Here is a 16,887-nt window from a genome sequence, read left to right as displayed (position 1 = left end):
TATGAACCTGTTACTCCTGCCTCAGGCGCAGAGGGAGTTAATTTCTCACTTTACTGGGGAGCAAGTAGGTTCCCTACAGGTACCTACATGGCCAGGGCACCAGGGCCTTGGAGGGGTGCAGAGATGTGGGGTATTGATCTGGGGACCTTCCTCACTTTCAGCACTCATCCTCTTTACGCACTTTTCCTGCATTTTCAGAGATGGGGAGCTTCTCTACCTAGCTGGGGGAATGGATGAAAATGCAGATTCCCAGGCCCAATCTCCAATTTAATAAGCTGCCTGGCAGCTGGGTTTTTTTTTTTACTAGCACCCCTAAAGCATTTTGATGCTCTTTGAGTAACACCAGCCCTTTTTTTAAGAGCATGGATTTTAGAGGCAGGGCTGGATTTCAGCCCTGCTTCAACCACATCCTGACCGGGTGATCGGGGCAAGTCCCTTCGTTGCTCTTTGCCTCAACTTTGGCATCTGAAAAGTGGTTGTTGTAAGACTTAATAGGACAGTGTGGGTAGAGCTCTAGCATGGAGCTCAGCATAATTTTATTATGAGGGTCATTGTTTTTGTTGTTATTATTAGAGGTTCAAAGCCTCTGGAAAAAAGTAAGTGATGAAGGTGAAAACCCTCTCTGGCCAGGAGGGGCTTGGAATGTTCGGAAGGAAGGCTCACTGGTCAGGTGGGGAAATTGAGGTCAGAAGGGGCATTCAGCAGCTTGAAACAGCAGAAGCGAGGGCTCTGGGGAGAGGAGTCTCGGGTTCAGATCCAGGCTCCACCAGGCATTGGTGTGTGGCCTTGGGGAGTTTTGTTCCCTCTCTCGAAGCCTTGGTTTCCTCATCTGTAGGAAATGTGGCTAATCACTAGCCCTGGCAGAGATAATAGCGGGGTACACCCTGCCCAGCAAGGTTCAAAAGGTGCTGAATAGAGGTTTCCTCCCTCCTCCCGGGTGATGCTGAAAGCCTGAGGCAGGGTGGGCACGAGGACCTGCTCCCCAGAGTCCCCGGCTGGTGTGTTTGCACCAGTTCGAGGATCACAGCAAGACTCTAAGTAAGGATGATTTTAAGGACAGCTGCTGAGCTACTGGGTCCAGTGACAGCTTCACTTTCTTGGCTGTAAAATGGCTCAGTGGCTGACTCAGCTCTGGGTCAGAGTCAGAGCTCAGGAGGAAACCCCAGGCAGGCACAGTTGGGAAACAGATGCAGAAAGTGGGGGCTTCCCTCTGGGAATTAAACCAGCCGCCCCCTCAGAATTCTGTAATTTTCTTTGGAAGTAGACTTATGCCTTCACCTCTCCCCAGTTAATACATGCCAGCTTTTAGAAAGAGATCTGAGGTTCATTCAGACTAAAGTGTCAATGACAGATGGGCAGCAACTCTTTGCCAATTAGTCCACAACAAAAGCTAAAATAAAGTGAGTGAATGGGTGAGTGAGTGTCAAAGGGAGCAATCTGAGGCCGCACCAAGTATGTAGGATGAGGGGGGTGATGTTTTCAGACCACCAAGGCTGGGTAACTTAGTAGCTACAGAGGCAGAAATGAAAAGGTGTTACAGTGGCCTGTGGCCCTGGGTACCAGTCCTGCTGGGAAATCTCCCTCTCTGCCAGTAGGGCCCAGCCGGCCTGTCCTCTGAGAGATGGACAAGATAGTCCAGGGAAGGGAGTGAGAGGAAGAGGTAGGCCCCACCCTCCCCTGATAGCCATCTCAGCAGGGCAGGCAGCCTCATGGCAATGGGCCAATGCCAGCCACCCTGCCGCGTCAGCCTGCCTGCCCGGCACAGGCCCTGGGGGCTCTCTCGGCCGAGTAGGAGCTGCCCATGGCCGGTGGAACGTGAGCCAAGCAGCTGGGAGCGTGGTGGGTGGAAGAGAAGGCAGCCCCCACCCTGCCCTTTCCTCCCCTCCTCCCCACAGCCCAACGAACAGAAGCTAAGGAGGCAGCCACTTGAAGAAATGCATGTTGACATTTTAATTAATCAGAAAGGAGGTGACCGGTCACCCGGAACATTCTCTGAGGGAACATCAGGGCTCGCCCCTCAACAGCCCAGCAGCAATTCCAGAGCTTCCTGTGCTCAGTGCCACTCTAGAAGGCTTGCTCCCCACCATCCCCATCTCTGCAATGCCCACTCCTCTCCCCTGACCCCCGCAGCCGGGTCCCTGGGGAATCCCAACCCTGGCTGCACCCCTCTGGCCTCTGAAGAGCTTCCTTCTCTTGGCTCAGTCTAGGCTGCATCGTGATTATGAGCAGAAAGTGCACAGGTTAGACCAGGGACTTGCAAATGGGGTTCCACAGGGCCTTCTGGAAGGGGAGGATCCAGGTACAAGGCCCGCACTGCCTTAAACCAGAGCAGTTCCTTTTTCATACGTTGGGTCTCCATGGTAGCCTCTGATCGCTCAGGGTTAAAAGAGTTTAAGGGCAGCTGGCTCAGCCTATGTCTCACCTCGGGCCAGTGAGAAAACCCAGAAGGCAGGGGGCCTGGGGGCTGTGAGCCCCCGAGGAGGGCAGGCTGGTTCCCTCCTGCCCATGCTTGTCTGGGGCAGCCTGCCTGTACACATCTCGGTGACCTCACCTGGGGCCAGGCTATTAACTCCCAGTGGCAGCTCAGCCTTCCCTTCCATGGGAGGGGACACAGGCCTGCCTCAGGCTTTTACTCACAGGTGAAACCCCAAATACAGGCAGGGTCTCTGGGCTGCTGAGAGAGACTGGGCGAGCCTCCCCTCCCACTGCCTGCCGAACGAAGGGGAATAATTAAAGACTATTAAAGGAAATTAAACTCCACCCTCAGAGATAACCTAAATGGCTCCCCCCACCCTCTTCTAACATCTGGGCCCCACCCCTTTCTGCATATGGAACGGACAGACCCCTTCACAATCAGTCCTAAATCCAAAGCCTGGGAGCCCTAGGGCGCAGAAGCCAGGCCCTGGCTTATCCTCCTGTCTCAGCCTCCTCTGCCATCCTGGCCTCCTGGCCTCCTCCACTCCTGCCCCACCTTCCTCTGTGCACCTGCCTCAGGCCTCACTTTGGCCTCTCAGCATTTTTGAACCGGAAGCAGCCAGCATTCCTAATTAAAGGCTTTCCAAACAGGTCACAAGCACTCTTCTGAGGCTGGAGTTGGGTATTAAAGGGGGTTGTTGCTTTTTCTTTTTAAAACAGGCCTCCAGATGCTGAGGTTTTCTGTCCTTATTTGTCTATGTAAATATGATGCTAGGGGGTCACCGCCTGGGGGTCCCAGGCAGGAGAAGACAGTTGATAAAGGCAAGAGGGTGCCTCAGATCCTTCTTCCTGGTCTTATAAGAGCCACCGGTGGCCTAGACCCAGGGCCCTCACATCCAACCCCAGGCCCTGTGGTTCCATTCCTGGTGCAACCACAAAGGGAATGTCAGAACAGGGGAGCGGCTATTCAAAGTGGGGCACCTGTCAAGGCCGCGCACAGCCTTCCTTGAACATGCTAAGGCTTTGGATCTTTTCCAGAACTTCTGGGAGTTGTGGATGGGGAAGAGGAGAGGGAAGAACAAAGACGGTCCTTCTCGAGCTGGGTAGGCCACTCCCGAGGCGAGGACAGGCAGCATCCGTGTGTCCTGGTACCCACCGTGACCAGCACATCTGCAGGCACTCGGGGGAAGCACCCAAGGCTCCCCCAAAAGGATGGAGGCCAGGCAAAGTTTCCTCACCCTGGCGGGGTTCCCTGGCAGGTAGGCAGAGAGGATGGCAGATGGGGAGTAGGCTCAGAGCACCATGTGCCACCACTTGAAGGGAAAGGGCTTCCGGCGCACATTGGTGCCGCAGTGGATCTCTCCAAGCAGCTCATGGTAGGACAAGTAGTCATCGATGAAGATACAGTGGAGGCCCAGAGGCTCCAAAAGGGACCGCACCTTCTCCTCCAGGCAGCAGCGGCCATTGATGATGGGCCCGAAGGGCTTAGGGATGCCCAGGTACTTGCCTAAGACCACCATGTTCACCTGAAGAAGAGAGAAGGCAAGAAAGAGACTTGGTTCACTGGGGATGCTCAACACAAGGGGCCTCTTCTGGGTTCTGGTTCTGGCAGACCCATCCCCAGGGCCAGTCCCATCCTTGCCAGCATCTTTGGGCCACCAGGGCTGGCACTCACTCAAGAACTAGAATTTCTGGAAGCAGAAAAGACATAGATTCCTAGTTGGAAGACAGGATTAATAACAGGCAGGGCTGCCAGTAACATACCTGGTAACTTCATATAAATAGAAGTCACCCCTTCTTCCGACACTTTCTTCCATCTATCAGAAAATTAGATTATAACAGCTTTGTTGGACCAAGACTTTACTGTCATCTGCCAGAAACTTGTACAGCAAATGTACTCCTGTACAAGGTCCACAGTGTGAATGTCGTAGGCGTGGTGCATTTGTGCAGTACACATCTTGCTCAACTGTTCCTGGAAGCCCTGATAATTGTTACTGTTTATTGGGCATTATCTATGTGCCAAATATAGCATCACTAAACCCCACAGCCTCCCTCCAAGGCCATGGCTTAGACAGCTTAAGTAACGTAATCGAGGCTACACAGTCAGAGAACGGGGAGATTGAAATTTGACTCAGGTCTGACTCATGCCACAGCCCGTGCTCTTTATAGTCTGCCAGAGTGTTGCACTGTGGCTGCCTGGAGTGCTGAGGAGTTGGGGTAAGGGGCTGGGAGCCCTTGGGAACAACTGTGTTTATCTCTGGTGGCACCTCTGCTTCCCTGGCTGAGGGCCCTAACACAGGGGAAGGGAAGTCTGCCCAGTGCAGGGTGTAGAGGTTTCTTAGAGGTAACCTCTGGCCCAGATGGATGGCCAGAGAAGCTGTCCTTGGTGCTCAAAGGGGACACTCTGGACTCTGGACTTGCTTTGTTTGGTACTAGGTCATCTCAGTGTGGGGTGAGCTTCCCTCCTGATCTCCATGCCCTGACCCCTCACCCTCAAGTCTGCCATGCAGGGCCATCCACTACTGGGACCAACATGGAGCTGGAGGGTCCCCCTGGGGTCAGTCCCATGGCCTTGGTCCTCAGCTGCCTAGTTGCCCACTAATGGGCCAGAACATGCTGGGGTGGGAGTAGGGCCAAGAGCCAGATTCAGAACCACAGGCAGCCCGGTTTGCTTCCTCCTGGATGAGGACTCGGGAGGTTGGAGGCTGGCCCACTTGCTTGCTGGGTGACCTCAGGCTCTCACTCTCCTCTGAGGGTCCCTTTCCCCGTCTGACAAATGAGGGGTGAACTGAGTGTTCCCTAAGGACAGTGAGGACACACTGGGATCCTCTCACAGGGCCTGAGCTGGAGCTGGCAGATTCCCACAGAGGGGGTGTATGTTGGGAAGGGGGCTCCCAGCAGGTGTGGGCAAGGCCACAGCCCAAGGAGGGCTGACCAAAGTCCTGAGCCCTCCCCAACCCTCAGCCAGCACCAGAGCCAGGTGCCTCCTTACAGCTTTGCTCTTCAACACTGTAGCCATCAGGCACTTGCAGCTGTTGGACTTAAAATAAAGGTAAAAATTCCATTCCTCAGTCACAGTCGCCACATTTGAAGTGCTTAGTAGCCTCATGTGGTGGATTCCATGTCACAGCGCACAGATGTAGAACATTTCCATCATCTGGGAAAGTTCTAACAGCCCTGACTTAGAGTAATGTTTCTCAACCAGGGTGATTTTGTCCCCCAGGGCATTTTGCAACCATCCTGTGATGCATAGGGCACCGCCCAGAACAAAGGATTCTTCAGCCCCAAATAGCAGTAGTACCGAGGCTGTGAAGCCCTGCCTTCCAGGTCTCTGCCAGGACCCCACAGCGAGGAGTCAGGAGTGAATACAATCCTGGCAGGGAAGCCCCACCCACACACCTGCGTCCAGTCAAGACCCCTGGATTCCCTGGATTCACTCCCAACCCTTGGCTTGTCCAATGACAGGGATTCGAGTTAAAGGCCCCAGGCTGAAGAAGGAGGGTCTCTCATCCTGGGGAACCACCCCTCACAGTTGTCAATACCCCCCCCATCTTTTCCCAAGGGGTTAATGGGCACTCTGGGCAGCACTGTGCTGATAGCATCGCTCACGCCCTCCCAGGGGCCACACTGGTGAGATCACATCTGCTCATCTGCTTGTCAGCTGCCTGAGTTAATGACAGCCAGGGAGGCAGGTACCACCCACCCCAGCTGCCTGATTCAGGAGCCCTACTGGGGAGCAGCCGACAGGGTGCCAGGAAGGGGAGCAGAGCAGGCAGCCTGAGGCCCAGAAACAGAAGCCTGAACTATTTGGAACCAAACCACGCTTCCTTTTTCTCTTTGGGGGAAAAAAACCCTTAGCTGTGAGGGTTGCCCTGTGCACTGTAGGATGTCTAGCTGCATCCTTGGCCTCCACCCACTAAATGCCAGTAGCATCCTGCTCAGCGGCCATCAAAATGCCCTGGGGGGCAAAATCACCATGGTTGAGAACTACTGATGGAGATATTCTATATCTGCCCAAAAAGCAAGCACTAGGAGAGGTTCACAGGGCCTGCCCCAGCCTCTGTGCCAGTGTCTGTGGACAGGGACAGGGACCTCTGGAACCTCTGCTAACTGCCCATCAGGACCCTGTCAGGCCCCAGGGACAGAAATGCTCCATCCTGCCTCCTCGTTCTCACCATGTCAGGGAAGAAGGCTTTTGCGTAGGAGCCCGTCAGGGAGAAGAGCTGGGGGATGTCCACGATGTCCCGCTCGGTCAGGCCCAGCTCCCGCTTCAGCACCTCCCGGTTCCAGTCGATGCATTTCTGGGGGTGGGAGGAGAGGCACAGGCACGAGGGAGCCAGGAAGGAGCCAGCGCTTGCTGAGCACCTGCTGTGTGCTGGCCCCCGCGCAGGGCCCTCTGTGTCCTTGAGCTCCTGTGATCCTCACAACGGCTTTGTGCCATTGCTGCCCCAGACGGGGAAATGGAAGCTCAAGTGACCTGCCCGAGTGCACAGAGCTAGGAGGTAGTGGGGCTGGACTTTGGACCCAGGCAGTCTCTGGTCCCAAAAGTGCTTGCTGCCTCCCGAAGCTGTTCCAGCCACAGCTGGGCTTAAAAGCCCCTGCCCAGTTGAGGAGAAGCCCAGGGCATCCTCCCATTTACTAAGCAGGACCCCGTGCCAGGCCTGCACCACTCACGTGGCAGGCATTAGCTTCGCCTCTTCCTGAGACCTCCTTCCAACCTGTCTCCTCACCTCCTCACAGGGTCTCCCTCGCCCCTACAGAGCCCTATTTCCCAGCCACATCTCTGATCTCACCAGACTTCTCAGGGGAGAACGCATCTGCTCCCATGGAAACCTGTCATTTCCCCAGAGCACAGCAAGCTCTCCCCCATCAGACTGGCGTGGCTGTGTCTCTTCCACCAGACTGTGGGGTCCCAAGGGCAGAGGCCCTACCCTACCCACAGGTCTCAGCAGCACCCAGGACAGTCAGAGGTCCAGGGCTGAACCCCTCACCCCCACCCCAGTGGTTCCTGGGGCTGTTTCACCCTCCACCCCCCTCACCTGTGCATGGAGGTTGTTACTCCTGAGGCGTCTGTCTGCCAGCATCTCGTTAATGCTTCTCTTCACCTGGTGATTTAACCCTGCAAGACAAAGAAGACAGTAGCCAGCTCAGGGAGTCCTGCCCAGAGCTACCTCCAGCCTGGGCTGCAGGATCTGGGCCAGGACTTTCCTCCCACCTCAGCACCAGGGTCTGAAGCTTGGATGGAGAAAGCCAGAGACTGGAAACCCAGATGGGACCAAGCTCGTGCAGCAAGTAAAACCTGGTGATGGATTATGGACTCCTTGGGAAGGGACTCCTACGCTCAGGGCCTAATAACAGTACGGCTACCCTGCTCTGGGCCTTCGATTATAGTTATTTTTTATTTTTTAATATCTTGGAGGGGGGAATAATTACATATATGCATTTTTTTCCAAATGGAAGTACTGGGGATTGAACCCAGGACCTTGTGCATGCTAAGCACATGCTCTACCACTGAGCTATACCCTCCCCCGCCATTATATTTATTATTGATCTTTAAAACAATACTAGGTTGGGTTAATTATCACCCCCTATTCAGAGAAGAGGAAACAGGCAGCAAGTGGCAAAACCTGGATCTGAATCCAGGTCTATCTTAGCCAAAGGGTACGCCATATCCCGTCCAGTGCTCCACTCCTCAGGTAAGAACACTGAACCCCCCATGGTGGGGAAGTGGGGGTGATGCTCAAGGGGGCTAGCCCGGCCCTTGGAGGGTCTTTCAAGTCCCAGAGGAGTGTCAACAGAGGGGTCCTGACCATCCTCCTGGCTTGAGTCCCTGCTGCTTCCTGCTGCTTAGCCCTGGGCAGGCCACTTCTCCCTGAGTCTCAGTTTCCTCCTCAGTGAAAAGGGGTAAGGAGGAGGGGGTTGGCGATCTGATTGGTCAAGAGCATGAAGCGCCTGCACAGACAGGCACATGGAGCGCTCTCGGCTTCCTGTTTCTTTCCTCTCCTGGGGTGTGGCCAGGATGCACCGACTCCTAGGGAGGGGGTCACACCCTGCATGTGCCGGGGACAATCCACGGGTCCCTTGGCTTCCACCCCTGGCTCAAGAAAGGGAGAGCCCTCATCCTTTGGTCCCATATGAAGGTGTTGGGAGAATCAGTGATGTTGGGCTCTGAGCTGAGAGCTCAAAGACAAAGAGCCTATAAACAGAGCACGACCATGAAGGGCACCAGTGGTGCCCAGGGCTAGCAACGGGAGCGCAGGGTCCAGAGGGGTGATGGGCTCGTTGGCACTCACCGTCAAACTGGGCCGCCTCCCCGTAGCCCTCCTCCTTCTTCTCTTGGAACAGTTTAAGGCAAGCGCTGGGGCTGGCCAGGAGCAGCCGGAAGCCCTGGCAAAGAGGGAGGGAGAGCTCAGTGTATGGGATCCCCCGACATGCAGAAGCCCCCAAACTCAGGAGAGGCCTGAGTTCAGAGGCTCAACCGCCCATGGCACCCCTGCTCAATCCCACCCACCAGCCACAGAGAACTGTCTGCAGATCCCCCAATCCTCCAAGCTGGTTCACACCCCCAGGCCTTTGTCCATGACCTTCTCCTTGCCTGGAGGCCCTTCCTCACTTTGTCCACCAGGGAACTCAACCACTGGGCACTGGGAGGCCTCCTCTCCCAGGCTGCCTGCTCCCTGTGGGCTGTGCCCTCCCTAGACACCTCTGCAAGGTGGTGGAGCTGAGGGGTTAACATGCTGCTCTAGAGCCCACCATCTGGGTCTGAATCTTACCCTATTGGTTGATTGCCCTTCTGAGCCTCAGTTTCCTCATCTACAAAGTAGGGGCCATGATAACAGTACCCACCTCATGGGGCTGTTAGAGGATTTAATGGATTAAAACATGTACATCTCATAAGTGCTCAGTAAATGTTACCAATTATTATCGGTGTCATTTATGGGTCTTGGCTGAGAGGTTTGAATCAGAGCGAACACCCAGTAAGAGTACGAGTAGTGAGCAGATGAGTGCCCTCGTGACCTGAGCTCTGGCCTCCACCAGGAAGCCCCCCCCCCCCCCCCGATTAACACCACCTGGCCCGCAGGCTACCCTGACTCCAAGCTCTCTATGGACAGAGAAGGGTGAGCTGGTTTCAGGTGGCTTTGCCCTATCCCAGCCTATCCGGTCAGAGGTGGCTCGGGCGGGAGGAGAGGGGATGTACCTTTTGATCGGAGGTGGGCACAAAGCTCAGGAACTCGTCCACGTGGCCCACGGAGAGCCAGTCCGAGTAGAGTTCCACGGGCGCCTGCACCTGCTGGGCCTTCAGGAAGTCACGCACCACCTTGGCCATTCGCCGCCCACCTGACCTGGCCGGGGAGGGAAAGAGCAGGGCCGTCGGTGCCGCCTGTGTCCTGGTTCCCTGCAGCGCTTCCCTGCCCGAGACTCATGACGACTCTCTGAATGGGTCTTCTTTTGTCCCCACTTTCTGGCCCCAGCCCCCAGGTGCTCCCAGGGACTCACTGTCCATCCTGACCATCGTCCCAGACAGTGACCCTCCCTCACCCCAAAGCATCCTCCCCAGGACCAGGGAAGTCCTGCTGCCCCTTCCCACAAAAGAGAGTCAAATGAGAGACCACCATCTGCCAAACGGAACCGAAGACACTCATCTCACATCCTGGGACTCAGACAGGTTGATTCTTTACCCAAGGCACCCAGCCACCCCTCACCAGACTTAGTCCAGTGTTTCCCAAAGTGTGGGATCCGACCATCTGGGGTCAGATTCTGCTTCCGGGGAGGGGGAGGTGTGTTTGTTTAGACTGAGGATTCCTGGGCCCTGACATCCTCCCCATCTCAGAGTCTTTGAGGATGTGGCCCATCTGAGGATGTAGGATCTGCATTTTGATACTCATCCTCAGCTGATTCACACACAAGAGAACTGCTGCTCCAGTGGTTTTATGTTCAGCACTGACTGTCTAATCCCCAGAAGTCCTTGAAATGAGGTTGGGACATTTTCAAACCACCCTTTATTAGCAGAGGGAGGAGCTGAGGTGGCCTAGGACAGGGAACAGGGGGCAGGAGCTGGCATCCCAGAGCGGTGGGAGGAGACATTACCAAAAGTTGAATGTCCATGCAAGGATGCTGCCTTAGGCAATGGCCATGTCCCCATTTCACAGATGAGGACACTGAAGCCTAGAAAGTTCAAAGAGGTGACTTGTCCTAAGTCAGAACAATGTATTACACTCTGGGCCCTTTTCACTTTTCCCTGGCACATGTAACCATGTGTAAACACACACATACACACACACACAATCTGTATAGAGATTTTTTTTCTCAATATGTTTTACAAAAAAGGGATCACATTTTTTTGCCTTTGCTTGTCCAGCTTAGGGAGATATCATGGATGAGCTTCCTAGCCCACATCCAACCTGGTGGTTCTATCTTAAACAGAATTTAACTCAGCCCTTCCCCTTCCTCCTTTTCTGCCACCATCTGGCCACGGCAACTCCATCCCTTAAATAATCCTGGTGGTTTGTCCTTTTTCCTGGTCTCTTTGCTTTCACCCTTGCTGCCCTGCAGTCTAATAAGAGGGAGGCTTCTTAGTATGTCAGCCATGTCCCACCTCTGGACAAAACCCTCGCATCACTCACATCTCCCTCACCATAAATGCAAAGTCTTCACAACAACCAGCACAGCCCTAGGCAATCCCAACCCCCTCCTGCCACAATCCCCTTCAATCCACTCAGTTCTAGTCATGCTGGGCTCCTGCTGTCCCTTGCATATATCAGGTACATATATCTGCCTCAGGGCCTTTGCACTTGCTGTTCTCTCTTCCAGGAATTGTTGCCCACTCCCCACGTCCCTCACTTTCTTCAGGTTTTACTCAGATGTCACCTTCTTTCTCTGTGAGGACTTTGGAAATAGCAACAACAACTCCTCAGCTCCCTTCCCAGCTTTATTTTTCTTTACAGCATTTGGTACTATTTGGCATCCTTGACGTCTTGTCTATTGTCTGGCATCCCACTAGAATGGATGCTCCAGGAGGCCTGGGATTTTTGTCTAGGTTCACAGCTGTAGCCCAGCACCTTTTATTGAATAGACACTCAAAAAATATTTGAGAATGATATTAAGGCTTTTGAACAGCTGTGTAAGAGTCCATGGTCCATATAATTTGAATACGTTGTCGACAAAACTAGAAGAAACACCCAGCAAGCAGTGACCATGACAACATTAACCTGATTTGAGGGATGGGAACACAGAAAGTATTTTTCTTGTATTTCTGGTATTTTAATATAGTGTTGGCAATTTTAAAAGACCTCTTTAAAAAACAGAGAGATAGCAGAGAAGAGTGAGGTTTCAGAGATTGTTCATGAGCAAAAAGTGGCAGGAATCAGAAACATATAAGATTGGAGGCAGGGCAGAGTCCCTCCCTGAGACTCTGCAGCTCTCTGCCTGGAGGCAGAGGGATGGACCAGATGACTCCAGCCCTGGGAAGCCTCAGACCTGGTCTCTGAGTCACATCAAAGCTGCCACCAGGGGGCAGAATTGTTCAAAGAGTCTTTTAAATGTGAGAGCAGAGCATGAAGAACCCAAGATAGCAGAGAATAGAGGGGGCATTTACTGAGCACCTACTATGTGCCTGCCTAAGGCTCCTCACACTGAGTATCTTGTTTAATCCCCATAATAACCCTATGATAGTCCTACAAATAATGGGTCCAGGTCATGATCTGAACTCTGCCCTACCAAGCTCTCTGACCTCATCCCCTTCCACGCCCCCTTGTTCCCTCTGCTCCAGCCCCACTGGCCTCGTTGGTGTTCCTCTAATGTCTCCAACACAGCCCTGCCTCAGGGCCTTTGCACTAGCTTTTCCCACTCCCTTGCACATCCTCCTCCCAGATAGCCACATCTTTAACTGTCTCATTTCCTTCAGGGAAATCTCAACCTCTCACCAAAGCTACTTTTATCTAACATACTAGACAATTTACTTATTTACTATGTTTGCTTATTGTTGGTTTCTCTCTGCTAGAATGTATGTAGGTTGTCTGTTTTGTTCACTGCTGAGGTCAAAGCCAAGATAGGAACATAGTTCTGCAGCTTGGGTGTTAAGTTTTAACTGGAGGCCCAAGGAGAAGACCTGGATTCTGACCATTGTACTAACTTGCTGTGTGGTCCTAGGCAGTAGCTGTCCCTCTCTGAGCCTCGGGACCCCATCTGATCACCAAAAGCTTTATTCCTAGTTTTCAACACAATGGCCAATGGAGTGGGGCCCAGCTATACTAGAGACCCCACACCTTCCCTTCTGGGGTCCTTGCTCTGAGCTTGGGAGTTCCCAGAACATTTTTTCATCCTCAGCATGGGGCCCCAGCCCTGGTATATCAGAAGTCTCAATAAATATTTATTGAATTGATAAATGAATGCATGAATGAGGGTATTCACTTCACTTACCTAAGCCTCAACTTCCTCATCTGTAAAATGGGGATAACAGTTGTCCCAATTTTATAGGGCTGTTATAAGAATTAAATGCGGTAACCTGGGTAAAGCACTATGGCACATAGTTCGTGGCACATAGGTGATCAATAACTTTTATCCATTGAGTTCCAACCTGCTTCAAGGCAGATCCACGGCTAGAGATCCAGCTAAACAATTCTTAAGCATTTGGAAGGTAGTTAACATGAATCCTTTATCCCCAGTAATGGCAATTATATAGCTAAGATGGAGATTTTTTTTTGTAGGCCCATTTTACTGATGAGGAAACTGAGGCACAAAATATAAAATAATTTGTTCAATTAATAATGTATCTTTGTCACCTGATATAGCCTTACTACCTTCAACAGTGCCTGGCACTTCGTAGGCATTCAATAAATATTTTAAATGAATTAATCAAGCACCTACTATGTGCCAGGCACTGTGGTAGGCACTAGTTAGGTGACACACCCCCAAGTCACGTGGCCAATAAGTGGCAGAGCCAGGACTTGAACCCAAATCCATTTGATTTCAAAGCCTGTGCTCCTTGCTCCTGAGTCCCTCTCCCTGAAGCACAGAATGACTGCCCAGAGGTCCCAAGTCCCTTCTATCCCCAGGGCTGTGGGCAGGATCTAGCCCCAGAGTAGTCTTGGGCATGAATCACCAGCAAGGTGAGCAGACACACTCCTCTTGCCCTGGCCAACCTCAGCCCCGGGCACCCAGCCTGGGCACCTGGCTTTGCACCCGGGGTTGGTGCCAGGAAGACTCACCTCACCTGATCCAGAGCCCTGAGGCCACCAGGGTCACCACGTGAGGCTGGATGACCTTCCCAGGACTTCCTGGCTGCTCCCGGCCCACGAGTAGGTAGTCAGGGCATGCGGAGGCAAGCTGGGGCACATCTGGGCTCCACACTAACCCCACACAAACAGGAAGGTGGCCTCTGGGGCCTGTGATGGGCTTAATCTTTGGGGCAGGAAGCAGGGGATGCCATCAGGATCCCTGTGCTACACACCCCATTCTTCAGTTGCCCACAGGCGGGGTGGGACCTACTCAGGGGGATTTAACAGATACCTTAAACCCTAAATGCTGTGTTTCCTGCCCGATGACAGCTATCCAGGGTGGGAACCATCGAGTCACCTCTGTCACCCTGGTATCCTGGCCAGCCACTCGCTCACCTGCAGCCGTGCGGTGACCTCTGTGCCCTTTCATGCTGTTGCCAGGACAGCAGCTGTTTTGATCTCCTCCTGGGATCTGTCTCCTGCCTCCGCAGCTGGATTACACATCACCTCCCAGCCCTTCTGATTTTTTCAAAAGAAGCCAGAAATCTGGCCTTTTGTGTGAGGCCTTCTGATATAAATTGATTTAATGTTGGTGACTAATTACGCTCATAAAATACTAGGCAGGGTTCGAAGACCGTGGGCCACTAGTTTGTGGGTTTTTTCCTAAAATTCTGTGATTTTTCAAATCTAAGATGCTAGGACACTGAGTCTTTGATTCTAGGATTCCATGCAGGAAGTTAAGACCACTTCTCAGATGGAGAATTGTGTTTGTGGTGCGGGAGCTGGAGGTGGATGCTCTAGTCACTCCCTCCTCCCTCGTCCCCCCCCCCCCATGCCCTCCAGTGACCTCCGCCACCCTTCCACCCTGGTTTCTCACTTGGGAAAGCTGCTGCCGATGAGAATACGGCCCAGGGGATACTCCTTGCCATCCACAGTGACCGGTGGGCTGACATCCAGGTTGCCGAAGGAGTCAAGACCGGAGGCACCAACGAATGGGATTTCCCGGGTTACATATCCGAAGTCAGGACCCTAGGGGAGGACCAATGAGACCATCCCCAGAAGGAGGGGTCAGTGAGGACAGGAAGAGACAGCTCTTGGGGCAGGGGGGCGAGGGGTGATGGGGTGGGGGGCTCCCACTCCCTGAAAATCCTCCCTGTGCTCTGAGCATTGTGCTATTAAAGTCTAAGCCAATAACGGAACCGTAACTAGAAAATCCCCAAATGTTTGGAAATCAGGCAACGTCACACTTCTAAAGAACCCATGGGTCAAAGAAGAAGCCAAAGGGAAGGTTAGATAATATTTTGAGCTAAAAGGTAAGGTCAACACAGCACATTAAACGTGTGCAAGGCCAGTGAAGCTGCACTTCTAGGGAAATGCCCTGACTCTAAACACACATATAAGAAGGACAAAGGGTTGAAAAATCTTAGCTTCCACTTCCAGCTAAGAAAAGAACGGCAAATTAAACCTAAAGAAAGTAGAAGGAAGGAAATAATGAAAAAGGAGCAGAGACTGGTAGAAAATGCACTGTCCAAGTCAAGCCCAGGGCTCGGGTCAGGCTCCTTGGTTGATGCAGAATCACCTCCCCAGGGACTCGTCCCCGATCCCTCCAGGCTGGGGAGAATGCCCCTGCTCTGTGTGCCCACGAGCTCCTAGACTTTCCCATTAGAGCCCCTACCTGGACCCTGGCATCATCCTGATGGTGGGGGATGGGGGGCCAGTAAGTGGGACACAGGCCACTTCAAAAGGTGGTTTAGCCTAGCAGTGAAGTGCAGGGGCTGTGGAGGCAGCCCCTCTAGTTTTGCATCTTGGTGCCACCGCTAACTGGCTGTGTGGCCTTGGATAAATTGCTTAACCTCTCTGAGCCTCAGTAAAGAGGGAATAATAACAGTCCTTATCCATAGGAGTCCACATGGATTAAATTAGCAACCATGTAAAACTAGGAGGGAGGGCCTGGAACTCAGTACACAGTTGCCAGAGCTGCTCTTGTTGCCCTGCTGTGTATAGGGGGCAGCATCGTGCCTGGCACACAGTAGGTGTTCAGAAAATATTCATTACCTGAAGAGAGGCCCCAGGTCACAAAAGCAAGAGCCATGAGGGTTCACTGAGGGTGCACTTCCCTTAAAAGGCAGTTTGGTCCCCACAGAGCTGACTCCTCTGTTCACTCGGAGTGAATTCGCCTAGGAGAATTTTGCTGGCCTACACGTCCCAGAACAGGGGTGATTTGCATGTGATTTGCATTCAATTTAAATAATCATCCCAAACCTCCCACTAACTCTCCATTTGCCAGGCCTCACCGCCTGTGTCCTTTTGCAACCCCTAAAACACTAGGACCAGGCTGACTGAAGGGTCCTATAGAAGGAGCCACCCAAGGTTTCCCCACTCTGTCCTTGGCCACATACCAGGATCCTCTTATAAGGGAAATCCTTCAGGCCTCTGTTTCGAGGGGAGTCAAAGACCACTGGGAAGGACTTGTGAGGGGCCTCGATGTAGCCAAACTCCATCTCATCCTGGGAGAGGGAGGAAAAGACCACAGTGACCACCTGGGTGTGTAGTATTAAGAATGGGGGTATCCCCCAGGCCCAGGGCAGGGCGGGGCCTGGAGGGTGCAGGGGGCAGGGAACAGAGGTGGAGTGAGGCCTCTCAGGACCTCAGCCAGGAGAGGGACTCTGCCAGGGACCAGAGTATCTGGACGGCAGCAGGAGAGACTAGAGGCGATGCAGGCAGTGGGAGAGGGTTCCCCTAGACTGCACGCCCCAACCCTGAGTCCAGGCACTCAGCCCAGCCTGGCTTCTCTAGGGAGATGGAAGCCAGGTTGGAGCCTGTGCGCACCCTCTTTCCCAAAAGCCAGAGTAAAGGATGGGGCTCAGGCCTCCAGGGCTGCCTTCCTCTCTTCCAGGGTCCCTCCCGCTCCCACCTGGATCCAGCGGTCGTTTCGATTCTCGATCCGAGGGCAGATGATCAGTTTGCAGTTGGCTTTCAATGCCAGGTCAGACATGTCCTTCAGAAACTTCTCATTTGAGCCATGAAGGTCTACGACACTGCAGAGCACAGGGAGAGGGGAGAGAAATGACTTTGACTGTGGCCTTGGCCTTAGGGCCAGAAGGCAGGGATGGATGGGGTGGCCAGTCTGTGCTAGGCCCCCTGTGGCCTCTGGGTACAGGAGTTCAAACACAGCCCCTGCACTAGAGAGGCTCATGACAGAGATGGATAATGTCCCCAGATCACATCAGGTGGTAGGCACAAGGGGAGGGAAAAT

General features: G+C 53.3%; 1 protein-coding gene across 1 annotated transcript in view; it reads right to left on the bottom strand.

Annotated features, from left to right (window-relative positions):
- Positions 1–1,926: 1,926 nt before the first annotated feature.
- Positions 1,927–16,887, bottom strand: part of LOC102518454 (protein-arginine deiminase type-1) — a 37,165-nt gene continuing 22,204 nt past the window's right edge. The window contains exons 9-16 of the mRNA XM_032495285.1: positions 16,546–16,669; positions 16,031–16,138; positions 14,509–14,660; positions 9,614–9,758; positions 8,709–8,802; positions 7,455–7,534; positions 6,591–6,716; positions 1,927–3,941 (exon numbers count right to left, since the gene is read on the bottom strand). Of these exons, the coding sequence (XP_032351176.1) occupies positions 3,708–3,941; positions 6,591–6,716; positions 7,455–7,534; positions 8,709–8,802; positions 9,614–9,758; positions 14,509–14,660; positions 16,031–16,138; positions 16,546–16,669 (1,063 nt within the window). The 3' untranslated portion in view covers positions 1,927–3,707. The remainder of the gene's footprint in view (positions 3,942–6,590; positions 6,717–7,454; positions 7,535–8,708; positions 8,803–9,613; positions 9,759–14,508; positions 14,661–16,030; positions 16,139–16,545; positions 16,670–16,887) is intronic.

This window comes from Camelus ferus, chromosome 13 (genome assembly GCF_009834535.1).
Source record: "Camelus ferus isolate YT-003-E chromosome 13, BCGSAC_Cfer_1.0, whole genome shotgun sequence".
Lineage (NCBI taxonomy): Eukaryota > Metazoa > Chordata > Mammalia > Artiodactyla > Camelidae > Camelus > Camelus ferus.
Note: the sequence above shows the minus strand (reverse complement) of the source record. Positions and strands in the feature narration are given on the sequence as shown.